Source organism: Candida oxycetoniae (assembly GCF_023343755.2).
Source record: "Candida oxycetoniae strain CBS 10844 chromosome Unknown scaffold6, whole genome shotgun sequence".
NCBI lineage: Eukaryota > Fungi > Ascomycota > Pichiomycetes > Serinales > Debaryomycetaceae > Lodderomyces > Lodderomyces oxycetoniae.
Window position 1 is genome coordinate 156,817 of NW_026055365.1, and position 26,292 is coordinate 183,108.

Consider the following 26,292-nt stretch of genomic DNA (forward strand, 5'->3'; position numbering starts at 1 on the left):
CAACCACAAGAGTCAAAAAAAAAGGAACTGAGAAGTTGCTTACTTTACAAAGATAGAAGGAGTAAAGGAAAAAAAAATACTGTTTAAGGCATAATTGCTACAATTGCTTCCGTCCTCTTGTTACCGAAGCCGTTGCTGTTACTGCTACTGTTATTGCGGCCGCCGCCTCTTCAGCCCCCACCTCTAATAACCGCCGCTGTTGTTTTTTCTCTTTTATTGTAGAATGAAAATTTTTTTCATCTCTATGACTCTGTTTCAATTTAGTCATAAATTTCACCAGGTAGATTAATTAATAAGCACCAATATCGAAATAAAATTGGGTAAGGAAGATAAATAAAATTGGGTGAGGAAGATAAATAAAATTGGGTGAGGAAGATAAATCACAATTGCAGAGACTACAGAGCAACATAACAACCTAACAACCCGAAAGCGACAACTACAAAGAATATCAACCCAACAATTGTCTTTACAATGAATTGTAAAGACAATTTTTTTTCTTCTTTCCCCCCCACACACACACCCTGTGTTACCTTTTTTTTTTTCTTTGTAACTGTATTTCCCTTTTCTTGAAAACTAAAACCATTTCAGATTGAATTTTCAGTATATTTGTGAATTTTTCTTTACCCGTTTTTAAATCTATCAGATTCTTTACATAGATTGTGTTGTTACAGTGTATCATCATTTTCATACAATGCAAACACCTTATACGGCCTTTGTCTTACTCTCATCTTTGTTTATTGGAAATCTACATTATATGAAAGAATTGCTGATAGTATACAATGGCCATGATTAGTGTTTATATGTTTCTCTAGCATAAATGTATTTGTGCTTAAATTCGTATTTCCGTATTTATTACTAGATATCGATACTCTCTACATCCTGCTCCACTAGGGAGCGAAGCGAGCTCTACTTTCTACATCTAGCTCCACTAGGGAGCGAAGCGAGCTCTACTTTCTACATCTAGCTCCACTAGGGAGCGAAGCCAGCTCTACTCTCTACATCCTGCTCCACAATCTCGCTTCGCACTATAGTGTCGCACTTTGATTACAGATAATGAAAATAAACTCGCAAGAACATGAAATGAAAACACGTTAGTGAACCATCTCAACCCCAGATCAATAAAAAGTGTACAAATCTCTTTTAAATTACTTCTCACCTAAAACTAAGATTTAATCACGTGATTTTCTTCAAAGAAGTTCCCAATAATTATATCTCAGCTAATCAAGATAACTGCTTCTTCCCTTCCTTTTTTTACTTCATTCAGCGACACTATCGAGCAGAGCAGAGCGAGCTAGTGGAGCACGCTAGCTACCACAGACACAGACTCTGCTTGCACACTAGCTGCCACAGACACAGACTCTGCATTCACATTGGTGATAAGAGTTAATAAACGTGCAGTTTTTTATTTGGGTTGGTTACCAAGAGTAACATTGAGTTAAAGCTCTCAACTAAACCAAACCAATTTAATCATTATGATTTCGTGGAAATATTGTCCTATTTCGGCAATTTCCGCTAGCTCTCAATTTCTCAAATTTAACCGACTGGTTAAATTCTTGTTTTTCTTTCTAAGCGCATAAAAAGATAAACGATAGAATAGAAAATATGATACTAATTACTTTACACTATTGAGCAAAGTGAGATAGTGTTGCAATAAGCTACTGAGTGTTGCTACTCTCTACTCTCTACTCTCTACATCCTGCTCCACTAGCTCGCTTCGTTCTCTAGTGTCGCTACTCTCTACTCTCTACATCCTGCTCCACTAGCTCGCTTCGTTCTCTAGTGTCGCTACTCTCTACTCTCTACACCATACTAATCTTGGTTTTGGTGCATTCATTGAAATGAGTATAAGTTAATGTTGCCTCATTTATACAGCTAATTCAAAATCAAAATCAATCAGTCTAATCAATTTGTCCATTTCACTCAAGTTTCGATATGTTGATTTGGCAATTTCCGTTTCTTGCTTGCTCTTCTCCTCAATCAACTCTTTCATATTAATGCTCTTTAACGCTTTTGCATTCTCTTGATTAATTAAATCTTGGTAAAACATTCTGGTATTTGTCTTTAACCTAGAGAATGGGTCCCCGCTAATGTAATCTCCCAAATTTCCTGCTGCTCCTCCTGCTGCTCCTGCTGCTCCTGCTACCGTAGAGTTATTCTTTGTTTTCAATTCCGCTTTTCTTATATTTGTGGAGTTCAATTTCCTGTTACGTTCATTCACTTTTGCAATACTCTGATTTTGTGATTGTGGGATACTCGATGACGTTTGTTGATCCAATATCTCATCTATCGATTTCAACTCCTGAATTATTCGTTGTGTTTCTTTTAGATTACCTTCTTGTTTATATATTTTCAACTCCTCCATTAACTTTGATTTGGCTTGAACTGCTTCAAATGCTGTATAACTACCTTTAGCTTGCTGCATTTGCTGTTTTCTAGCAATTCTGTTGTTAACATCCTTATCTGTCAATCCTGTATTGTACAAACTATCAAGTTGATTGAATTTCTCATTGATATCGTCCAACAAATCAAACTTTTCTCCAGTTTTCTCCAATTGTTGTAGATATTTCTCAAACTCCTCCCGAGTTATCGGAGAGTCAGAAAATACATTCATCGGAAACACCTTCTTCTGATGCTTGTTTTGACTTACTAGAAATTCCAAGTCGTATTTCGCATTCCCAATTCTATAGGGCCGTTCGGGTCTAGATCGTATGTCGCATATCTTCACCATCCGGTATATCGGTCTCTTGGTTTCTTTATCCATACCAACAGATATTTTGGCATACGTGTCAGTTACAGCTTCTTCAAACCCCGTGTGGTAACAATATTGGGTTAGCAAACTTCTTCCAACTCTTATTCGGTTAACATCTTCAAATTTCCCCACTTCTGTTGACTTTGCATGTTTCGATTTGGAAATACCACCCCAAGATACCGGTTTGTCGAGATCGGAATAGTCTTCATCATCAGAGATGATCTCTTCCAGTTCTTCTTCTTGTTCTTCTTCTTGTTCTTCTTCTTCTCCTTCTGATCCTTCCCCATACTCACTTTTCGTCCTTCTCCTTCTTGAGTGTTTTTCTCTTTGCTTTTTCAATTCACTCAACTTGTGTTCTTTATCCAATTTGACTCCAGCGGTCTTGTTACGACTCGAGGTCCTCAACTTTTCACCTTGTTGCTTGATTCTTTGTTGTTTTTCTTGTTGCTTGATTCTTTGCTGTAAGAAATTACGCTCATTGTACTTATCCATCTCCTGGGATCTTTCAAACAATATCTCTTCTCTTTTTATTTCGTCCATCTCTTCCAATTCCTCTCGATCTTTTTCATCCTTATACTTCCCTTCTAATGGATATGGATTCACCAACTCTGCGTCCTCCTCGGGCTCATACCCTGCATCTGAATCGTAATCCCCCGAGCCTCCTATTTCTCCCTTCCCCGCCTCGCTATCATCATGATACACGTGGCCTTCCACTTCTTCATCATCAAACTCCATTCTTCGACGTTTTGTCAAAACTGTATCCTCTTCGCTCTCAGAATCACCTTGCGTAGCGTGACGCTTCGAAGTAGATAGCTCAACTTCTGATTCATAATCGTCCCCTTCGGCTAATGCCAACAAATCATCCTCCAAATCCGACATTTTATCCTTATTTTCTTGATACTTGATGTCAATCAATCAATGAGTTGATGTTATTCGAAAATGGAAATTCCATAAACGCCATTTCTCAAAACGGAAACCGTGTCGTAAATTAAATTGTGTCGTATATATGAATAGGCAATGCGACACTACAGTTTTGTTGCGCCACTTCTTATTTTGGCAATCAAACATGTGCGGCTTGTGGGAAAAATAGGGTTTTGGCCGCTCAAACAAGTATATACACGTGATCGAGCAAGCTGAAAAAGACAAGTTGCCAACATAAGATTGAGAATAAGCCTACAAAGATAAGCACTAATGGTAACAACACTTACCAAACTCATACACAAGACTTACTAGTGGATATTTGTATAAAAAATTGACATGTATTAATAAACACAAATATTGATTATCAACCACATCATATGCACTCCTACCTCACTGCTGCACATACACTCACTCACTCACTCACTCACACGCTCTCACACGCTCACACACACATTTTCTCGCCATGACTACTCTGTCTCTCGCTTTCTCAAATTATATGGTTTTCTTTTGCTAGATTGGAAATGATTTATTGTTATAGTCCTAAATTCGTTGTAGATGATATTGGAAAAAAAAGAAACAGAAAACACATATACACACGGGTTTGGTATAGTTTTCCTCTTTAACGTAATCTTCTGGCTTCTCTTTCAGATTCCATTAAACATAAGATATCGTTTTCTCTAACTGGACCTTTTACGTTTCTGACAATGGTTCTACTTGAATCTTCTAAGAATTCAACTCTTACTTGGGTAACACCACCTCTTGAACCGGTTCTTCCTAAGACCTTGATGACTTTGGCTAATGTAACTGGAGTTTTGGAGTCCTGGGAAAGACTTGTTAGTAAAACAAAAAAAAATAATAATAATAATAATCACTTATACACGATAGTGTCGGTCAGTGTTGCTCCACTATCTCTCGCTCTGCTCCATAGTGTGTAGCTTGCAACTTAATAGAATCCTTCTATTCTAACATACCATATTGTTGTTCTAATGTTGTGTTATGAAAGTATACTTCAGATTACCTTTTAGAAAAGAAAAAAAAGAATTGAATTTTCACGTAAGTTGTTTTGATGGCTGAAAAAAAAAAAAAAAAAAAAAAAAAAAAAAAAAAAAAAAAAAAAAAAAAATTTGTGTTTTTTGGAGAAAGGAAAAAAAAAAAAAAAAAAAAACGAAAAACGAAAAACGAAAAATTCTGTGCGATTTGGAAGTACGTGTATTTTGGCCATTTTTATTATGGCAGGGTTGTAAAAGGAAAAGAGTTTGATCTGCTTAATTTGTTTGAACTATGTGAGTAGCTCATTAGATAGCGACACTAGGGAGCGAAGCGAGTGGCAACACTAGAGAGCGAAGCGAGTGGCAACACTAGAAAGCGAAGCGAGTGGCAACACTAGAAAGCGAAGCGAGTGGCAACACTAGAGAGCGAAGCGAGTGGCAACACTAGAGAGCGAAGCGAGTGGCAACACTAGAGAGCGAAGCGAGCTGGTGGAGCAGTATGTACAAAATAGAAAGTAGCAATACTAGAGAGCGAAGCGAGCTAGTGGAGCAGGATGTAGAGAGTAGAAATTGACTTTACTCGTCTAGTCCCTGCCAGGCTTCTCTTTATAGAATGCACCCTCTTACTATCTATATGCTTCTCTTTATAGAATGCACCCTCTTACTATCTATATGCTTCTCTTTATAGAATGCACCCTCTTACTATCTATATGCTTCTCTTTATAGAATGCACCCTCTTACTATCTATATGCTTCTCTTTATAGAATGCACCCTCTTACTATCTATATGCTTATCCTTCTATGCTCGATAGTGTCGCTTGCTATGTATTATCTATTAATCTCTAGTTAACAAAAGTGACTTCACTGGGGCGCATCCCCCTCCTCCTCGCTGAGGTGGTTCTGTATTAGGTAACATGTGCGGCTGCGTACTTGACAGTTCTTTCGGGTAACACGTGCGGCTTGAAGATTGCGCTAACAAAAAAAAAAAGTCCAAAAGTGAACAAGAAGCATTTGGTTTTGTATGGCTATTTTATCAGGAAATAGCATATAAAGAAGCAGCTTTTCCAGTTGTAGCGATGGTTCCGTCCACATCGAACGAGTGGGAAAAAGCAGAAAGAGATATAATCCAAGAACAGCAGCAGCAAGAGAAAATTGTCAATGAAGAGTTTAAGATATGGAAGAAAACTGTACCGTTACTATATGACTTGATCTATACCTTTGCCTTAGACTTTCCTTCCACTGTTGTCCAATGGGTGCCGGAGTATAAACGTGTCAATAAGGAGAGTTTTGAAGCCCAATTTTTATTAGCTAGTAACTCGGTGAATAAGGCAGATAATTATTTAAAATTGGGGTCGGTGACATTACCTTCAACTCTAGTTGAAAAAAACGAATTGGCTATACCCGATGATAATATCGACACGTCCAATTTCAAATTGTTGGCAAAATGGAAACAAGGCACCGAAGTAAACAAGTTGAAGATATCAAGGAACGGTCAGATTGCATTATCCTTAAACAGCGATGGAGTGATACATGGCTTCAATTTGGAGAATAATGACGTGACGGACTATAAATATCATAAACAAGGCGGGTATGGTTTGGAATGGATAGATAACGATCGGTTTTTGTCCGGGTCCAACGATTCACAAATCGCATTGTGGCAGTTGAATAAACCTTCAACGCCAATACAATTGTTCAAAAGTCATCACGGTGCAATCAATGATATTTCTTCTAATGACGAAAATATCTTTGGATCGGTTAGCGATGACTCTACAACCCAGTTTCACGATATTAGAATAGCTGGCTCATCTTCGGAAACTACTGCTTCAAATCCTTACATCAAGGTTGAAAATAAACATATCCAAAACTGTATTCAATTCCATCCATATGTGAAAACACTTTATGCTACAGCAGGCAAGGATAATATTGTTTCTTTGTTCGATTTGAGAAATTATAAAGAACCTATACGCAAACTTTATGGACACAATGGTCCAATCAGGCAATTAGAATGGGACTGGTCAACACCATCGACTCTTGTCTCTTGTGGGTATGATACTAAAATCAATTTTTGGAATTTAGATAATCTAGATGAGGATTTCATCTACCCGGATTCTAATGGCACTGCGAGCGAAACGTTGAAGAGGAAAAATCACCAAGCGAATAAGATAGACCCTTGTTTGAAATATATACATGGTGGACATGTTAATAGAGTTAACGATTTTGCAATCCATCCGAAAATCAAGAATTTGTTTGCAAGTGTTGGTGATGACAAATTATTGGAAATTTGGAAACCAAAGACATTGCATGTGGAGGAGGAGGAGGAAGAAGCAGAGGAGGAGGAAGAGGAGGAGGAGGAAGAAGAAGAAGCAGAAGCGGAAGCAGAAGCAGAAACAGAAGAGCAAGTGGATGTAAATGCAAAAGCAGAAACAGAAAAACAAGCGGATGTAAATGCAGAGGCAGAAAAACAAGTGGATATGAAAACGGAAGCAGAGAATAATGAAGTTGAAAAAGATGAACAGAAGGAAAGCAAAGAGGACGACAAAAATACTGTCAAAAAAGAGGAGGAGACTGATGACAACAACAACAACAACAACAACAAAGCAGGGCTTAAAGAAGTTGCTGATGATCTGATAAAGGAAGACGTCGAGATGGAGAAAGCTTCTGCTGCAAATGGTAATACCGAAGAGGAAAACAATCCATCAAAGGATGGTTCAGAGGATATTGAAATGAAGGAATGATCATACTCCCTTGAACTTCCTTCCAGTGCAGGTAAGAATACAAACATAGTATATGGATCTTGCACCTGCCCCCCCCCCCCCAAAAAAAAAAAAAAAAAAAAAAAAAAAAAAAAAAGAAAAATAGAACCGTTATGAGGAGAATCGAGGTTATAACCGTCTTTTGGCTTAAAAAATAGGCGTTTGCTATTGAATTACCCGTCCATTTTCGTTTCCACTTTGGGAAAATTTTGTTGAAAAAAGGTTTTGTTAACGTCATTGTCAACATATGGGCTTTCTGTTTTGAATAGAATTTAAGATGTTTAAAGCAAGATAGATAATATACATATTGTATCCTACAAAACTATGTATTTACCAGCCTTCATACTACGGATCTTGCATCTTCCATTGGGTTTGACTCCCTCTTATTCTTTCTTCAATATCAGTTGAGAATGAGCTCAAGAGATGTCACTGATGCTACCATGTGTCTCAAACAAATGTATTGATAATTTTTTCAATACAGGCAAATACAGTGTGTTATACATTAAAAGCAAAGCTCTTGTACTTAACCCCATAGCATTATGACCGTAGAGATGATCTGGAAGAAAATCCCCATTTCCGAATCTGAGGTATGTCTCAGTAGGGTATTGCGATGTGGGCAGACATTCCGGTGGAAAAATATCAATAATATTTGGTCATTTGCAATTAGAGATCGAATAATTCTTCTCCAACAAGATCATGAAAATCTTTACTATTCGCATATACTAAGGGTTGATAAAAGGGGCACTGACAAGGAGACTTTTTCGTTTTTGAACGACTACTTCACCTTGGACGTTAAACTTGAGGAGTTGTACAATAGTTGGAAACAAAGCCATTCCAAATATATCACTGTGAAGCAAGCCGAAGCGGCGTCGCCGTTTGATTTATTCACTGGAATTCGCATTTTGAGACAGGATCCCTGGGAATGCCTTATTTCCTTTATTTGCTCGTCTAATAACAATGTGAAGCGAATATCTAAAATGTGTGATAATTTATGTATACATTTTGGTAATTTTATAAATGAACATCAGGGGCATAAATATTATTCATTTCCTACCGCTGAACAATTATCCAAAGAAGGAGTTGAGAGTAAATTACGCGATTTGGGATTTGGATATAGGGCGAAATATATATACCAAACAGCAAAGAAATTCACTAGCGCTGAATTTCCTGACATCACAATTGAAAACTTGGAAAAACAACGAGATTCGCTTTATGAACAAGCTCATGAATTTTTATTACAACTTAGTGGTGTTGGACCAAAAGTTGCTGATTGCATTTGTTTAATGGCTTTGGACAAATGGGATGTTGTACCTATAGATACGCATGTTTATCAAATTGCCATTCGCGATTTCAAGTACAAGGGTAAGAAAGATTTGAAAACATTGAACAAAGAAATGCATCAAAGTATAAGGTCATTTTTTAAGAATATTTTTGGAGAGTATGCTGGTTGGGCACAATCGGTTTTGTTTGCTGCTGATTTGAGTGATTTAAATAATGGAACAAATATAGTCGAAGCGAAAGTGGAAGTTGACGGTGAACTATCCAGAAAGAGAATAGAAGATAAAGTAGATAAAGTCACAGTGAAGACGATAAAGAAAGTGAAATTGAATAGCACAATTAAAGTAGAGTCGTAGATTTAATACAAGACAAATCAAATCAAATCAAAAAAATCAAAAAAAAAAATGGAAAGTAGTTACTATAACATGACAGACGGCCAATGTGTAAAAGGTGAGATCTAATCTTGGGTAAATGAAGAAAAAAATGCAGTTGTTATTATACTCTGGTACCTCTTTCTAATCGAATAATCCGAAACCCATATCGTCATCGGACTCTTCCTTTTCTTCTTCTTCCTTTTCTTCAGCAGCAGCGGCAGCATCACCACCGGCGGCAGCATCGCCACCAGCAGCACCACCAGCAGCACCAGCAGCACCAGCTGGCGCAGAAGCGGCAAATGAAAATAACAACTCTTTCAAGTTCTTACCTTCTAAAGCTTTAGCGTAAACATCGGCCCAGATTGAATCAATTTGAACACCAGCAGCCTTGGTGATAGCTAATAATTTGTCTGAGGTAATTTCCTGGTCACCGTCAGCTAAGATCAATGCAGCATATGAAACTGAGGACTCTTGAGACATCGTTGAATGTATTTTGAAGGTTTACAAGCCGTTATATCGTATGTAAATGCGTATTATTCCAACCTCTCTTCTCACAGTGCTTATTTTCCAGAAATTGCACAAATTGCAAAATGAAAAAAAAAAGAAAACAAAGAAAAAAAAAAGTCAGGTAGCTGTAGTTATAGCCCTAGTCACGTGCCACCTGGGTGTTTAATCATTCATCTTGAACAGTATTGACACCTCGTCATCTAATCGGCAACGTTTTACAAGTGGCCATTTATAGAATTTCGATAGTATATATGTATATATATATGTGCATTTTAGAAGTTTGTTAGTTACTAGGGTGGTTTGACTAATCTTGACTTGTCCTTTTTTCGCAGCCATTTTAGAGTTACTTCTTTTGGACAAGTTGAGGCGCATTGAGCAAGAAAAGAGCTACCACATCGCGAAGCGCCGCACGAAATGTGGATGAAATTTTTAAGGAGTTGATTGAGATGAGAAGATATTTGAAACAAAATGGCAATACTAACCACTATTGTCACCTCCACCACCGCTGTAGCTGCCAAATCTATACTCTTTTTTCTTCTTTAGAACATGATTCCGAAGGTGTGAAAACCCTGGAACTCAGTATCACGCTATCCCAACAACATAGACACATAGACACATAGATATATACAAAGGACATTCTCTGATACTTAAACCAGACTTTTCCCAAATCAAGGTCTTCCAGTCGAGTGTTGTTTTCTTTTCTTTTCTTTTCTTTTCTTTTCTTTTCAGCTAGTCGATCATGCAAGCATCATATCAAGAAAATGTGCATCATCTTCATAGATCAAGCAAGCCGCTAAATCTCACAAATCCAATAAGGTTAGCGTTTTTAGGGGGTGCTAAATCAGGCAAGACGTCAATAATCTCAAAATTGACTCTTGGCAATTTCATGGATACTTATTATCCCACAAATCACATTAATCCGGTTCTTTTCAATTATGAGCCTAAATGCGAAGCATCGCGAGAAATCCTAAGTGGGTCTACTTTATCAAATGGTAAATATTTAAATTTATCTTTGAATTTATCTAATAAGACTTCGACATCAATCAAGAATAATGGATATTACTCTATATCATCCACGGGCGAGGTAAGCCCCATTTTAGTCGAATTGATTGATACTCCTAGCTTCAATCCTCAAACAGTGGTTCCGTTTCTTGAAGCTTCGTTATATGCCAAATTGGATAGGGATGTGCTATACAATTTGGCAAATGAGCCGCGTCGTTCTGTTTCTACAAATCCATTATTAGTAGCCAGTGGAGCTAGTGAATTGAATGGGAACATCGATGGGTATTTCTTGGTTTATAGTGCAATACCTAGCTATAATCCACCCGATTATGAAAGTGATGGTATTGAAGAGTTGGCGAGAAACCATACATTTAATATCCTACCGGTAATAGGAAATGCTTTGAGCGAGGCATGGGGTGAATATAATTTGTACAAGGAGAATTGGAAAAAGAAGAAAGAGCGAGATATGTTTTCTTTCAAATCTGCATTTAAGGGAATTTGGAACGATGAGCTAATGGGTAATAGTAAAAAAAACAGTAGTGATAAAGGGAGGAGCAATAAGTCTCCGTCCTCTACTTCGGTTCCTGCTATGGAACGAGCCCCATTTTTGGCACCGCCTATATGGATAGTGTGCACTCATGCAGACAGTCAATTGGCATCCAATACATTGTTGGAAAACGGGAAGAAGTTGAGTCGTGAATGGAAGTGTGGGTTTATTGCCGTTGATTATGTCAAAGATAATACCTGCAATATTTTACTACCGTTGATGATTAGAGATATAATTGAAAAGCAAAAGAAAGGGACTAAATAAAACAATATAAAAAGAGTTGTTTAATGGTCAGTAGAGTCAGTCAGTTCAATATATATATATACAAGTGTGGCATTTTACGTTTTACTTTTTATTCTTTTTAGCCTTTTTGTTTTCTCTCTTTTTTTTTTAGGCTCTTTTCTTTGACAAACAAAGGTGGTTTCAATTCAAGAATTTTGAAACAGCTTTAACCCAAAGTCTATATTCGTTTTCTTCTTTGAAATCACTGTAAGCAACGATAAAATCAGCCAAATCGTTATCCACACCTTTTGCCACTAAATAGTTCTCAAATTCAGTTTGCAAACTTTCGTCCAATTCTCCAAATTTGGGACCTTGATAATTGAATTTGTCGATAAATTCATTATTCTCATTTATGTTCTTCATGAACTGGGCTACGTCATTTTGGACATTAACGAAATCAATCATAAACGACGATTCGGTATTCTGTAAGAAAAGGTTCAAAAACAACCCGGTATTCTTAGACTGATTTTCAATAAGAATCTTTACATTACACAAGATTTGGTCTAATGAATCTGCTTCTTCTTCTAAATCTCCGCTCTCTAAAGCTTCTAAATCTTCAGTAGGAATATCGGTGACTTCGTCAATATCAAAATAGACATGGATAATGTTTCCTGTTTCTGGGTCAGTTTTAACCAATTCGACATTTGCCGTACCTGGTTTAGAAATCAATTCAAATCCTTTTTCTTTCAAGTATTTCTCATATGTAGCATCAAGAGTATTAGGCACTGTTTCAATCAATTTGCTTTCAGATTGTAAGACTTCATTCAAACCGGACTCGGCTGATTGGTCATAGCTGATAGGAGACTGATGAAATGATCTTGTGGCCACAGTAATCATTAACGGCTTCAAAACAGATGATGAACGGAAAAGGACATCGCTTCTGAGTTTGGGAGCTTGAGATGGTAATTTCTTGGCCAAATTGGCACGTAAAGCGGCTGATACTAACTTTGACATTGACTTTTCGCTTGGAACTTACTGGCTATTGCAATAATGAAGGAGCTGAAAGAAGTTGAAAGAAATCAAAGAGGGGGGGGGATGGGGATGGAAATGGAAATTGAAAGGAAAAAAAAAACCAAAAAAAAACAAACGTATGCTACCAGATGATAAGAGCGTATGCTACCAGATGATAAGAACGTATGCTACCAAATGATACACACTTTGTAGTTTAAAGGTTAACCTCCTCCCACACACACTAAACCACTACTTCGATGCAGGACTTCGAAGAGATGAGAGATCTATTGACTGTTCCTCCTATAGAAAGCTCACTACTTATTTAATAATATCCAATTGGTAATGGTTTGATTTGGAAAAAAAAACAAAAAACCGTATATTAAAATGCTATGCAATGATCCTGTCTTACACACACACACACTCACTCACACATACACTTGATAATCAACGCAAACTTTCAAGATACTCTTCAACAAATATTGAACTTCTTCTGAATCTCCTTTCTTGGTACTTTTCAAATATTGCTTTATGGTTTTTTTCTGGGTACTTGCAATTTTCCAATAATTGTTCTGCTAAAGGTCTCAATTGTTTTTCAGTGTATCCGCTGTAGAAGACGTGCAACTCGGTCCATTCTCCTCTATTTAGTAAGAATCTTGAAATATAATGAGCACCCGCCGCTAGCCAGCTTGGAGGCAGTGCTACGAATCTCGAGTCCATTATAGTTATTTCAAGGAAATATTTAGCCAATGTACGAGTCTGGTAATCGTAATCATCGGCTTTTGAAGTTCTCCTTAAAAACGACATCGGACCAGGCCATCCCATATCGAATTCTAGTACATCAATCATAAATCGTTCGGCTTTTAAAAATTCATCAATCGTGTAAGCGTTATCGGCCATGAATGCAACTTCTTGTATTGTGGGGCAATTTATCTCTTCATATTTAGCTGCAATGAAAAATGCCACTGCTCCAACTAATTGAAACCTTGACAATGACACTTTTTTTTTGGAAAGAAACCGGTCAATATAGTTAACTGTGAGGAAAAGAGTCTCTGCTAGTAAGTTGAATTTACTATGTACCTGAACAACCCAATCGATTAGCACAGCTCTCATTTCCCATCTTAGTTCGGTTTGAATATCCATATAGTTTGCATTTGGTGTATATTTGATTTCCAATTTACGCATATAGTTGAATATTTCAGGTGCGTATTCGGCAACCATGCTTGCATCATAAGTATCTTCGTCATTAGGATCCAAAGTGTCTCTCGAGTATTTGGCAATAATATATTTCATTTCACTAATGATTTGAGGTGTCCACACAGGTTTCATTGGTTGGTGCTTGTTAGAGGCGCGGGACAACCGTGGTTGATGAGTAATACCTGAAGAAGTAGGGATATCTTGTTTGATGGTAGTTTCGTCGATATACTCATCCTCCTCATTATTATTATTATTATTATTATTGATATCATCTTCATCATCATCATCTTCTTCTTCTTCTTCTTCTTCTTCTTCTTCGCAACGACGACGACGACGACCACCGTCACCGTCACCGCCATCATCACTATCACCGACCTCTTCTTCCTCTTCTTCTTCTGCTTCTTCTACTATTTCATAATTCTCATTATCTATCCTGTCAATATTTTTACTACTTCGTACTAAAGGTTCATTTTCATCTTCATAAATCTCTTCTGTAAAATGCATCGAATAGTCCTGTTGTTGTTGCTGCTGCTGCTGCAACTGTAGGAGTCCATCATGAGACAATTTTTGACTTACATTCTCTTTGTCTTCATCATCGCCACTGTAGTTTCTTTGAGTTTTACTCTCTTCATCGGTTGACTCCTCATCCTCTATCCCCAGCACTTTTTCCAATCTTGGTTTCTTGTACTGATGAATATTATACTGCATTGTCTCATTATAGTACTGTATCTTGGACTGAGTTAATTTGGCATTTGTTATTCCATGGCTGATACTGCCGCTACTACTACCGCTGCTATGATGAGAGTGCTGCAGCAGGTGTTGCTGCTGGTGATGGTATGATGACACAGACAGGCTCTTAAACCGCGACTTGTAATTTGTCTGCGCCGTTACATCGCTCAATGCTTCTCTTGGATGTTGCTGGCTCAAAGGTAGATGAGATCTCGATATATTCGTTGCCTTAGAATTAGGTAAAGATGGATCTAGAGGGTTCAGATATTTCCCTTTTAGTTGTTGATTAAGATTCTCATCATTATTATGCGATTTGTAAGACCGCATTATTATTGGGGGGAAAAGCCAGTTGTTAACCTCCTAGAAAACAAGTCTTCCTTTATCTATATCCTAGTTGGATTCCTATTCTTGCCTCTGCCACAACGTAGATGCTAGTGGGTGCCCTTTTTGTAAAATATTTCCACAGACGTGTTGTTGTGGTTTCACAATCTTTATAGTTTTTCAATTTGTCAAGAAAAAGAAAAAAAAATTTTCGTTTCTTTGTGAAAGGTGCAATTGTGAAAGAGTTTGTTATGTGAAATAAAACCACACCAATTGGGGATAAAATGAAGACCAGGGGGGGTTTGTATAAGCGAAAGACAATGAGTTGGACTCTAATTGGTAATAGGGGGAGTTGTATAAGCGAAAGACAATGAGTTGGAATCTAATTGGTAATAGGAGGGTTTTCCTGCCGGGTAAGTTGAAGAGTGGAAAAAAAACGACTGAAAATGAGGGACTGAAAATGAGCGCGCCTTAAAACGAGCGACTTAAAACGAACGACTTAAAACGAGGGACTTAAAACGAGCGCGACTTGTGGACTCAAAAGGTGTCGACTTTATTCAAGGCGAGAAAGTTGTGTAAACCTTGGAGGTGATATAAAAGTATAAAACTCTTGTACTTGAAGAGATTATTAAACAAAAAAAGAGTAGGAAAAGTAGACAACTTTTATAGTGATCAGGTTACATTTTTTTTTTTGGAACCACTGCTTGGAATTTTCAAGTCTTTGTAGATCCCAAACACCTCCTTAAGGTCATATCTCCATTTGGTGATCTCTCCTTGCCGTGGTTTTGTTTATTGTTTTTTGTTAGCTTTGAGTGGACACCACAAAAACACCAAACACGAAAACCACGAAATAAAAAACAACAAAAAAAAGAAAATTACTAATGGTACAATGTAAGTATACACTGTAACATAAAAGTACAAAGTAGCAGTACACTGTCACACCGTGTATGAGATTACTTGTACTACACACGCGACACTATCGAGCGAAGCGAGATAGTGGAGCACACTAGCTGCCACCGACTCTATAGACTATCGAGATTACTTGTACTACACACGCGACACTATCGAGCGAAGCGAGATAGTGGAGCACACTAGCTGCCACCGACTCTATAGACTATCGAGATTACTTGTGTAGTACAAGTTTCTCTCTGCCCTCTGTGCCCTTTTCTCTCTGCCTTCTCTGCCCTCTATCGAGCAGAGCGAGATAATGTGCAGCTAGTCAATGTTTCTCCACTATCGAGCAGAGCGAGATAATGAGCAGCTAGTCAATGTTGTTCCACTATCGAGCAGAGCGAGATAATGGGCAGCTAGTCAATGTTGCTCAATTATCTAACAAGCTACTAAGTATCGCTCTACTATCTCGCTCTGCTCGATAGTGAGCATCTATTCAGTGTTGCTCGATAGTGAGCATCTCAAACGGTTTAGAAATAATAGTAAATTGAATCCCTACATCTTTGTATCTCTACATTTGAGTGAAAAAATTGGCGCAATTTTATAAAAAAAATATTGCCTGTACCATATTAAAGCATTGCAGAGACATCTATTCTACTCAATGTCAGTGGAGTGTAAAAAAAAAACTCCTTGCACAATAGACATAACATACTGTTACACATTGTAGAGTATCCACCTTCTAACGTGTTGTGTTCCTTTGAGTGCTCATGTCCCCATGTTTTCTGATATATGTCAAAATATGCCCTGTTACACAAAAAATTGTTCTTTTTTAACGGAGTTCGTTTAGAGGGGGAAAAAAAAAGAAAAACTGGAACAACGGAGATCCGTCCAGAAAAGAACAAGCCATAAATGAATTGCCAATAATGTAGATCTGACAAATTGATAGGGATCTTGTGTGACTGCAACTGTGACAGTGACTAATGTCTGTATCTGTGACTTTGATTGTGTTTAGGGGGTAGTTTAAAATTGATGTTTAGTTTATAAATGGGTTTTTGATGATAGCTATTCTAAATAATTTTGTGGGCCATTTGAACCCCCCCATAAGAGCGATTTTATCCCGAGTGTCTCTTTTTTTATTCAACGATAAGATTTACAAATAGTAAGTTTTACAAATAGTAGATTTACAAATAATAAGATTTACAAATAGTAAGATTTACAAATAGTAAGATTTGATGATAACGGCTTATCGTCTTTACCTTATACACGCCCTTTATTGCTTATTATTGAAGGTCACCATAAAGTGCATCATGAAATGCATGTGCAACGTCTACTCTTTAAGGATAAACAGATTTCAATTCTCACCATTTTCTGTCCTACAGAAAGAGGTCTATACCCATCATACAATCACATGTTCTTGAAATTAAAAATTACAATAAAACAAAAATATCGTATATCCTCTACACAAGCGTCCTCTGCTTTCAATCACCTCATTAATGTTGTTGAATTAACGTGATTGGCTTATGTATTGCTCCTGAATTTTAGGAGTACAACAAACTCGTGGTACTGGATTTACCCTTTTGATCAAATTACTGGTTTGCCATTAATCATAACCTTGACGCAGAAAAAAACCAAAAATAAAAAAAAAAACATTCACAACATATTTTCTAGGTATACCTCAAAAACAAAATATACTTAAAAATGTGCCACATTATCTGAAAAGCATGATAAGAATTCCGTTTAGAATAGTTATTTCCTCAAATCAAATGCATTTCACTACGTTAAGTGGTTAAGTCTGCCACGGAGTTGAACCCCAACAAAACACTTGCACATCACAAAATTGTTTGAGCCATTATTGTAAATATTGCTTCCATATTCATTTATCGTGTAAATTGTTCAAGAGATGTCCTTTTTTTTTTTTTTTTTTTTTTTCTTTTTGCGTTATCTAGATTACATCATCTGAAAAGTAAGAGCTACAATCTTTATCTCTATCAGTAAACGGAGCTTACTAATTTCCACCACTATGTATTTGTTCAATGAAATCGTAGTGAAAGTGGCTTTAGAATTCAGTCAAATTGAATCAAACAGAAGAGATGGTAATAGTTATGCGAAAAATAAAGAAGAAAAAAAAGCAACTAGAAAGGTGTCATTTTTTTTTTACACTCTATGGTGATGAACTCTTGAAGAAATAAAAACCCTCATTTTAAAGATAGCTTACAAATATTGATACTTGCATATATATAGCTTGCATATATGTTGTTTACATATATATGGTGCTTACAAATAGTGATGCTTACATCATATGTGAAGGCAGAAAAGCTTCAATTCTCAAAGCCGATACTAATCCACTCTAACTCAACAATGAAAAGGACACTTTGCATTCTTTTTTTTTTTTAGGAGACGACAGACGGGGGGTATGTATGTGTGGGGCCAGGAGGAAAGAAGGTAAGTAGAGGTGGGGAACAGAGAAGACTGGATGCAGAGAAGATAATGAAAGGCATGCTTGGGTTGAGACTCATATAAACTTTTCTCTCGTTGACAATTCCCCCTCCCCCTTGAATTTTGACTTTCCAAAGAGAAAACTATAATTCAGTTGATGATATAATTGAAAAGTATAAATCTTTTTTTTTTTTTTAACTTTTGACTTCCCTGGTCTGGCACTATTGGGAGGAAAAAAAAACAAAAGGTTTATCGGGGCTTTTTTAGTGACATCGTGTATTACTCAAAAAGGAAATCTTATTATTATTGGAGTAAGTTACACTTTTTAAAGATGTATCTAATCCGAGAGGGGGAGGACAAGCAAAACAATAAGTCCTCAATAGGAAAACGGTGTCAAGAAAGATCTTGAAAGACAAGTGGTACAAAATAAATGGTGAATATGGAAAGAGAGGATCAAAATGTATATTTTACAATATATAATAAAACAAATACTAGATCAACTAACCAGATCTAACGAAATGATTCTAATAAACAAGGTGAAGTAAAGGTTTCACTCCCTCAAAAAAAAAAAAAAACAAACCCAGATGGGTGTAAAATCACCTTCTAGCGGTCCATATTGAAAAAAAAATTATCAAGAAATAACTGTACTCAACCAACCAGGGTTGTAATATTAGCAAATTTCTATGGGTAAAGCTGTCACCACTATCACAGAACCAGCAGCTGCTGTAAATTTGAAAGTATAAAACATGGCAACTCTTCCTCTAATTCTTCTTCGTCTCCTTCTCCTGCTGCTGCTGCTGCTGCTGCTGCTGCTCTTCCTCTTCCTCTTCCTCTCCACCTCTCGCCCTCTGCGACATCCTCCTCCTCATAATCCAGATCAAATAATCTTCTACAAATAGGTCCTGGTCTTGGTGTATCTACTATTGGTGGAGGCACTGTCATCAGTCGGCTCAATATTTGGTCTCTTGGAGTTTCAAACAGGAAATCAGCACGTCTACTCTCCTCATCCACTACTTGCTGTTCCTCATCCCCCTCCTCATCCTCATCATCGCTCACCATAAACTCAGTGTATAATCTTCTTGGTAATTGTTTCCGTCTAGCTCTTTCATTCGTAAGTTCATTAATGGTTGTCCTTAGTATTCGTTCAATGTCTGACTTGACACTTGATGCTTCCAAAGTATTAAGCTTGAGTTGAATTAGTCTGAGGTTTGACTCGATCGAGGCTTCTACCGAGGGTGTTGAAAAGGATTCTGGAGTAGACATAGGTATAAGCATTGGTGCCGCCTCTTGAATTGCTCTTGTGTTGATAATAGTGGCGGTGGCGGCGATTGTTCTGGACCAGGTGTCCAATCTAGACGTAGAGCTCGAACTTGAACTTGAACTTGAACTTGAGTTTGGGTTGGAGTTTAACCTTAACCTTGAGCTCGAGCCCGTATTAGTTGGTGAAAGATTGGCTGGTGTTGTATTCATCGTACGTTGTCTCTTGGGTTTACGTATTGACGAAGATGGCGGAGTATCCAAAAGTTGTGTTACTGTAGGTGTTGGTGGATGCAAGTGTAGATTACAGGTATAAAGCGGCCTAATGTCAACAGTCTCGGGTGTTCTTGGAGTAGTAGCACTCTGAGCCTGAGTCTGAGCCTGAGTCTGAGTCTGAGCCTGAGCCTGAGTTTGGGTTGAGCGTGAAGTGTTTAGTAATCCTCTATTCCTCCTCTTTGAAGAATCAAATGTAAAGGGCGATTGTAACATTCTATAATGTGTGATGTCAAACTGAGCAGCGATTAAACTGGACAGTGGATAACTTGAGTATTAACCTAAGTAGTGAATAGAGGTAATTAGCCTGTGTAGTGAATATAAGTAATTAGCCTGTGTAGTGATAGAGTTAGGTTAATTTGTAGTTGGGTCGAGTATTTATAGAGCTTTTATAAAGGTGCAACTTGATAATGCGTATTATAATGTATTTATATTGTTATGTGCAATACAGGCCCTATTTATATCTGTATATCTTAGCTTAGTAACTTCGGGGGGGGGGAAGGAGGGGGCCGCTCGTTGAGGGGGTTTGTGCGTGTGGGTGTGTCAATGTCAATTTAATTTAAAAATGAACTAAAAAAAAAGAAAATAAAAAACGACAAGAAATTGCAAAACTAAAAATAGACATTGCATGAGTTATGTAATAGTACATAATCTTCTTTTTTCAATAGATTACATAAGAAATAAGATCACTAGTGCTAACAAAAAGTGTGCATTACATAAGCAATGTTTTATAATTGCCCACATATTTTATCTTGTCAACCTAAACTAGTCAGCACAAAAATGCATAGTTATAATTGTTTATGTAAGATATTATGCATTCATGTAGATGGAGAATTATGTAATTTTTTTTCTTTTTTGGAAAATCTTGAGTAAAGTGGTAATAGACTAACCGCCTTTATCAACAAGCTCTAAGCAATACGGTTATCCAGAATGATATGGAGATAGGGAGGAGGAAGATTGAGAAGAAAAACGAGAGAGAAAGAGGAAAACAGAAAAAGAGAGAGAAAGAGAGAAAGAGAGTATGCGCAGAAGTGAAGTGTTAGAGAGGGGAGATCATCAAAGACCAGATGGGACCTTACCAGATTTGGAAAAAGATTCTTGTTTTGTGAGCTGGTATTTCTCGAGATTACTCTCAATGTCTTTTTGTCACTTGGTTTTGTTAACAATTATTTCGTGACTATTGCTTTGTAACTAATCATGCAGCAACTAAGTCAGTAGTCATCGTAGGTGCAAAGTAAAAAAAAAAAAAAAAAAAAAAAAAAAAAAAAAAAAAAAAAAAAAAAAAAAAAAAAAAAAAAAAAAAAAAAAAAAAAAAAAAAAAAAAAAAAAAAAAAAAAAAAAANAAAAAAAAAAAAAGAAAAAAAGGGGAAAAAAAAAAAAAAAAAAAAAAAAAAAAAAAAAGAAAAGAAAAGAAAAGACAATAGAGCCCATCTTAAGTTGAGTTACTAGGGCATAATTTGGGAGTTGACAATCAGTACTACATGAAACATCGAAGTTGCACATTTATAGACATATCCGGACAGGAACCTCGCAATTAGTTTCGAATTTAGGTGACTTGACGGTAGCTCAAAATCCCACCTAAAACCCCCCCTCTCTCTAATTGGTATGTAACTCATAAAACTCATAAAACTCATAAAACTCATGAAACTCATGAAACTCATGAAACACATTTCTGAAACATTTTTAAGTATGTCAATTGAGGGATTTTTATCATAATCCAGGGGTATGGAGGAGGCAAATGTCCATATGCCACCGTTGGTTTACCCACCGTTGGTTTACCCGTATGTAACCTAATTCTATTTCCAACGGTTCTTGTTTTCTCCGCATTTTGCAATGAAAAACTGGAAAATGGAAATCAAATCATTTTGGTTTACAAGACAAAGGAATAAGAAGTCCAGTTTATGGTTAACAAGACAACTTTTTCCCAATTCTTCCCATTCTTCAAGTCCGAACTTCATTATTTTAAAATACACCATGGAATCGAGATAAGGTTAAAAAAGAAAGGAGAAAAAAAAAAGAGAGAGAGAGGAGAGAATATCGTAGTAAACTTTGTATGTATAACCATGGGTACATGGCCCATTTTACAATCCTATTGTCTTGATAAGTGCAACTTAACTAAGAAGAATAGAAATCATAGATAGGGGAAGGACAAAAAAAGAAAAAAGAAAAGGAGGTGGTAATAACAACATGGAAAGTATTGTTGACTGTTCAACTGAGAGTTTAAACAAAAAAAAAACAACCTTAAAGTTGAGTTGGAACAATTCCCTTTTCAAACTTCGATGGATGTTGCATAAGTTGATTAAATTATGTGAATAGAAAGATAGGGTTCTTCGTTATATACCTTAGATGATAATTCTCTTGTACATTAGTTGAAGAAATAGCAATGGACTAAACCTACCCATTACAACAACCATAAAACCAAAAAAAAAGAACCGTATTTTTGTTATTGCTGTTTTTACTTTCTCGGCAAGGCCTTACTCCTCCCTCAGCGTTTATATTCTTTTTTTTCATAAGCTATATAAAACTCCAGAGCAATTGCAATTATGTGCTGGCAGCTAGTGTGCTCCACAATCTCGCTCTGCTCGATAGTGTCGCCACTTGATGCTAAATATAATATCGATGAGAGATAAATCTCAGTATTCTTATACAGATTGTTTTATTACTCCTCACCAATAATATATACTCTCAGATAAAAAAAAATAATTTACTCCTCGTTAAAACAGCCACAATAAAGTGAATGGAAAGAAAAGATTTAAAGCATACGATATTAACTAAGGGCCAGTATTCAACAAACCTTTTTTTTGGTTTCCCATAGCAATACAAAACATCAGTGCACCTGTTTATACGAACTTCCTTTTGCAATTCAAAAAAAAGTATCAAGACTTTACTAGAAGAAAAAAAAAAAGAAACCAACCTTCAAAATCTGGCTTTCAAAATTTTTTTTCTACCTAAAGTCAAGCTTCAGTATTAAATTGTTAGTGATTACGTTATTGGCGATTACTGGTTAACAATATCGTATGAGGTTACATTTAGCGGGTGGTTATCATTTTTTTCTTTTTGACATATCTTATGCTCTAACGTTCAATGCCCAACTCCCAATCCAGTTAATCTCCACTTTTTTTTTCTCTACCTCCAAACTAGTTGGCAGATTATTATGTACCTTTGTGATTGATTTTTAGGAGGTTTGACAGGTACGTTACAATCTCAATAGTGTAAAAATCTGTGGAAAAAAAAAAAAATCCGATGAAACTTTATGGAGTTCAATACGAATATCATCACCGAATATACCATATAAACACTCTGTCTACATAGGATTCAATCAAGTATAGTTACAAATGTAGAAATAGTACAATATGACATACAAGTAAGAGCCCCACGCTCCACATATTATCACATCTCCTCTTCCTCCCTTGCGTCCTCCCCCTTTATATATTTTCCTCAATCATTTTTCAATTCAATTGAAAAAAAAAATAAACATTAAAGATTATTGGTATAAACACTTTGTGAGACTCCCTTTGAATAACACACAAAAGTATATGATTTGAGATACTGCTACCACATCTTTTAGGTAGTACACCGTATAGTGAGTATTTTATACATATAGATGAAATTGCAATATTTTCTTTAATCTCAAAGGGGTTATCTTAACCCCTTTTACTTTGAGCAAGGACAAATATCATGGCATTTAAATCATCGCTCCATTTTTCCTCGACGAGTTTTTATCCTATAATAATTGAAAGGGTTCAATTAACTAATGGATTACTAATTCACGTTACTCCTTACTCATTCACCTACTAACCACCAATCCCTCTCTTCGCCACAGCAGTCAGATGCACACTGCCTCAAGCGCGCGCACAATACCACCCATCAAAAGCCTTTTTTTCTTTTGTGCAACAGGGCTCTTTTTTTCTTTTATTTTAGTTATTACATTTAGTAATGCACTTTGCCAATATCACACACCAGCTTCAAAACCAAATCACAAAGAGAGAATATTTGTCATGGTGTTTTTTTATTTCTTTTATTACACTGTCAAAAGATTTACAATCCTGCTCCAAGCCTAGCTGTTTGGACTATTCCAATCCTGCACCAAGCCTAGCTGTTTGGACTATTCCAATCCTGCACCAAGCCTAGCTGTTTGGACTATTCCAATCCTGCACCAAGCCTAGCTGTTTGGACTATTCCAATCATGCACCAAGCCTAGCTGTTTGGACTATATCTTTACTTTGTGAGTATCTAAAAAAATAGACTTCGTGCTAAGGGTCTCCCCTGCACCCTGTCGTTATACACGTATGATTAACCATGAATTAGTAAACCTCAATTTGAAACATTTGTTTCAATTGCTTTTTCTTTTTAGAACTTGTCGATTGTCAAATACTATCGTAAATTCACCTCTTGTCGTAAATACGTCCCACACGTTGTTAAGGTATGGTACAATACACATGGTATTCTCTCCAAAAAAAAAAAAAAAGAAAAGAAAAGAAAAAAAAAAAGAAAAGAAAAGAAAAAAAAAAAAGAATATCATAGATTAGGTCAACAACAACTAGTAAAAAAACTGGTTGTGTATGAGAAAAGAGTAAAAAAGAGGAGAGTTTAAGGAAACTCCTTTTCCCTACTTCTTAGTCCAAGTTCTTGTTAAGGAGAGGGGTAAACTAAAAGAAAAGAAGAAAAAAAAAAAAGAAGAAAATTTATTATTCAATAGTAGCTGAGTTGTTGTGATGGCCACATGGTTAGTATAGCAAATACCATGCAATCAAAGCAATGGATTCAAATGTGACACATTGAACATGGACCTAAGCCAGGTTCAATGTCAATGTATCTACTTTATTTCTTTCTTTTATTGTTTAACTAAACTTCTACTACGACTACTACTTATTCATACTGCTTAGTTTCTCGTACAACGTCTTTTTGTTCATGATTGACTGATACTCTTCATTACCAATCTCATTAGCCCAAAACAATTAGATTGGTCAATTTCCTCATCGTTAAAAATAGCCTTTTTTTTTTCTTTGTTTTTATTTTCTTTCTTTCTTTCTTTTTTTTCTTTCTTTCTTTCTTTTTTTTCTTTCTGTTCCTGTTAAAGTACCTACTGTTTCAAAGGGCAGTTTACGACAGACAGTGCATATCACAACTTCTAATATTATTTATCCCAAGTTGTTGCTGTGAGTCATATATCCGAAGCATCACCTTCCTACTTCTCTTAACTTGAAAGGATTTATCTCATGGATGCTTTTTTTCAGAAGGCAGTGTGTCTAATTTACTCTAAGACGAACCTTTGTTACAACTTTTGTAAAAATTGCAGCGAAAAAAGAAAAAAAAAAAAAGAAAAACTAGTATTAATTGGAATAGTCAATACTCCAGACTCCATACTCCAGACTATTGCAAAAGTTTTGCAATTTTGCAATAGTCTAAAGAAGGATCGACCTTGTGTTATTTTTTTTATACAGTGAGAGATGTTTGTGGGGGAGGGGATGGATGAAGCTAAGGACACAACTAAAACTCAAAGGTAATATGAATTGAGTAGCAGTCACGCCGTATCTACTTCCTTTAGAAGGAAAAATGACCTTCTCCTTCCTTTTTCTCTTTTTCTTTTTTTTTTTTTTTCTTCAAACACGCGGGTAAGTGTTTTCGGGTAAATGTTTTCTTCCATTTAGTTTCTTCCCTGTACCGTTTTCAACTTTCTAATCTAGTAACATTGTTACCATCCCCTTGACCCATTGTCGAATGACTCCAAAAGAGTCAGATCCAAATGGGCGATGGATAAGTACCTGGTATGCAGGTGATGGTGTCATACATAGATCAATAATTATAAAAGTTTGAGTAGTTACAAAAGCTCCTAGTTAACAAGTATTGGGATACAATATGAGGTTATAGGACCTAATTTATCATCTATAATATATCCATTTTTATTGATGGGACAAAAAAAAAATAAAAGAAAAAATAAAATGCACACAAAACTTGAGTAATTTAGCCATATTAGGAAGGAGCATTTACGAAGTCCAATATTTTTGATAAAAGAGCGGAGAGAGGTGGAGCTTACTCTCGTAAATGTCCAGAGTAGAGAGGCAACTTTTTTGTTACAAATTGGACGTCCTTTGTATGGGTGTGAACACTATGAGGGGAGTGGGGGAAGAAAAGAGATGACTCAACCCCATTGTTTGAGGAAACCATTGAGGTTGAGTTGATATTGAGGTTGAGTTGACATTGAGGTTGAGTTGACATTGAGGTTGAGTTGATATTGATGTTGAGTTGACATTGAGGTTGAGTTGACATTGAGGTTGAGTTAACATTGAGGTTGAGTTGACATTGAGGTTGACTTAACATTGAGGTTGAGTCAACATTGAGGTTGAGTTAACAACTGGGGGAGGGGGGTAGTTTTTTTTTTTTTTTCCTTCTTTTTTCGTTGAAAATGATGTTTTTATGAGGCTTTCTACTCTTTGGTATGGTTCGTGATTTCTCCATCCTCCCGTTTTCTATCTATTTGTGGTTACAACAGCCTAAACTTTTACCCACTCTTTGACTTATTTTCCATACGGGTTTGGATTTGGAGAGAGGGAGAGAACAAAAAAGAAAGAATAAGTATGTCCCTTCCAAGGATCTCACAACACCAGCAGGTCAGCACCAGTGTATCAATAACAGGCCAGCTTGTAGACCAGAATACACGATGTTGCCATTATCACTCAAAACTAGACATAATAGCTATTAAAGTGAAATGTTGTCAAACATATTTTCCATGTTTCAAATGTCATCAAGAGTTAACAAATCATGACATTGAAAAATACAACATTAAAGATAATGACATGGTTGTTTTATGTGGTGAATGTTTCCACGAAATGAGTATA

The 26,292-nt window shown here is 36.4% G+C and overlaps 9 protein-coding genes across 9 annotated transcripts; 3 read left to right on the forward strand and 6 right to left on the reverse strand. All coding sequences in view use genetic code 12, as the record gives it.

Annotated features, from left to right (window-relative positions):
- Positions 1–1,864: 1,864 nt before the first annotated feature.
- Positions 1,865–3,628, reverse strand: RTF1 (Rtf1p; the record flags this gene model as incomplete). The annotated part of the gene is made up of 1 exon (XM_049326574.1): positions 1,865–3,628. The coding sequence occupies one exon, from the start codon at positions 3,626–3,628 to the stop codon at positions 1,865–1,867; it is 1,764 nt and encodes a 587-aa protein (XP_049182255.1).
- Positions 3,629–4,289: 661 nt separating this feature from the next.
- Positions 4,290–4,644, reverse strand: RPS28B (40S ribosomal protein eS28; the record flags this gene model as incomplete). Its single annotated transcript, XM_049326575.1, has 2 exons — positions 4,290–4,490; positions 4,642–4,644. 2 exons carry the CDS (start codon positions 4,642–4,644, stop codon positions 4,290–4,292), a joined length of 204 nt encoding a protein of 67 aa, XP_049182256.1.
- Positions 4,645–5,734: 1,090 nt separating this feature from the next.
- UME1 (Ume1p) lies at positions 5,735–7,393 on the forward strand (the record flags this gene model as incomplete). Its single annotated transcript, XM_049326576.1, has 1 exon — positions 5,735–7,393. One exon carries the CDS (start codon positions 5,735–5,737, stop codon positions 7,391–7,393), a length of 1,659 nt encoding a protein of 552 aa, XP_049182257.1.
- A 557-nt stretch (positions 7,394–7,950) lies between these two features.
- On the forward strand, positions 7,951–9,045 carry OGG1 (8-oxoguanine glycosylase; the record flags this gene model as incomplete). Its single annotated transcript, XM_049326577.1, has 1 exon — positions 7,951–9,045. The coding sequence occupies one exon, from the start codon at positions 7,951–7,953 to the stop codon at positions 9,043–9,045; it is 1,095 nt and encodes a 364-aa protein (XP_049182258.1).
- A 159-nt stretch (positions 9,046–9,204) lies between these two features.
- Positions 9,205–9,543, reverse strand: RPP1B (ribosomal protein P1; the record flags this gene model as incomplete). The annotated part of the gene is made up of 1 exon (XM_049326578.1): positions 9,205–9,543. The coding sequence occupies one exon, from the start codon at positions 9,541–9,543 to the stop codon at positions 9,205–9,207; it is 339 nt and encodes a 112-aa protein (XP_049182259.1).
- Positions 9,544–10,309: 766 nt separating this feature from the next.
- On the forward strand, positions 10,310–11,383 carry KGF56_000647 (uncharacterized protein; the record flags this gene model as incomplete). The annotated part of the gene is made up of 1 exon (XM_049326579.1): positions 10,310–11,383. The coding sequence occupies one exon, from the start codon at positions 10,310–10,312 to the stop codon at positions 11,381–11,383; it is 1,074 nt and encodes a 357-aa protein (XP_049182260.1).
- A 159-nt stretch (positions 11,384–11,542) lies between these two features.
- MAM33 (Mam33p) lies at positions 11,543–12,355 on the reverse strand (the record flags this gene model as incomplete). Its single annotated transcript, XM_049326580.1, has 1 exon — positions 11,543–12,355. The coding sequence occupies one exon, from the start codon at positions 12,353–12,355 to the stop codon at positions 11,543–11,545; it is 813 nt and encodes a 270-aa protein (XP_049182261.1).
- A 441-nt stretch (positions 12,356–12,796) lies between these two features.
- Positions 12,797–14,602, reverse strand: CLB4 (B-type cyclin; the record flags this gene model as incomplete). Its single annotated transcript, XM_049326581.1, has 1 exon — positions 12,797–14,602. One exon carries the CDS (start codon positions 14,600–14,602, stop codon positions 12,797–12,799), a length of 1,806 nt encoding a protein of 601 aa, XP_049182262.1.
- Positions 14,603–18,628: 4,026 nt separating this feature from the next.
- On the reverse strand, positions 18,629–19,669 carry KGF56_000650 (uncharacterized protein; the record flags this gene model as incomplete). The annotated part of the gene is made up of 1 exon (XM_049326583.1): positions 18,629–19,669. The coding sequence occupies one exon, from the start codon at positions 19,667–19,669 to the stop codon at positions 18,629–18,631; it is 1,041 nt and encodes a 346-aa protein (XP_049182263.1).
- Positions 19,670–26,292: the final 6,623 nt, after the last annotated feature.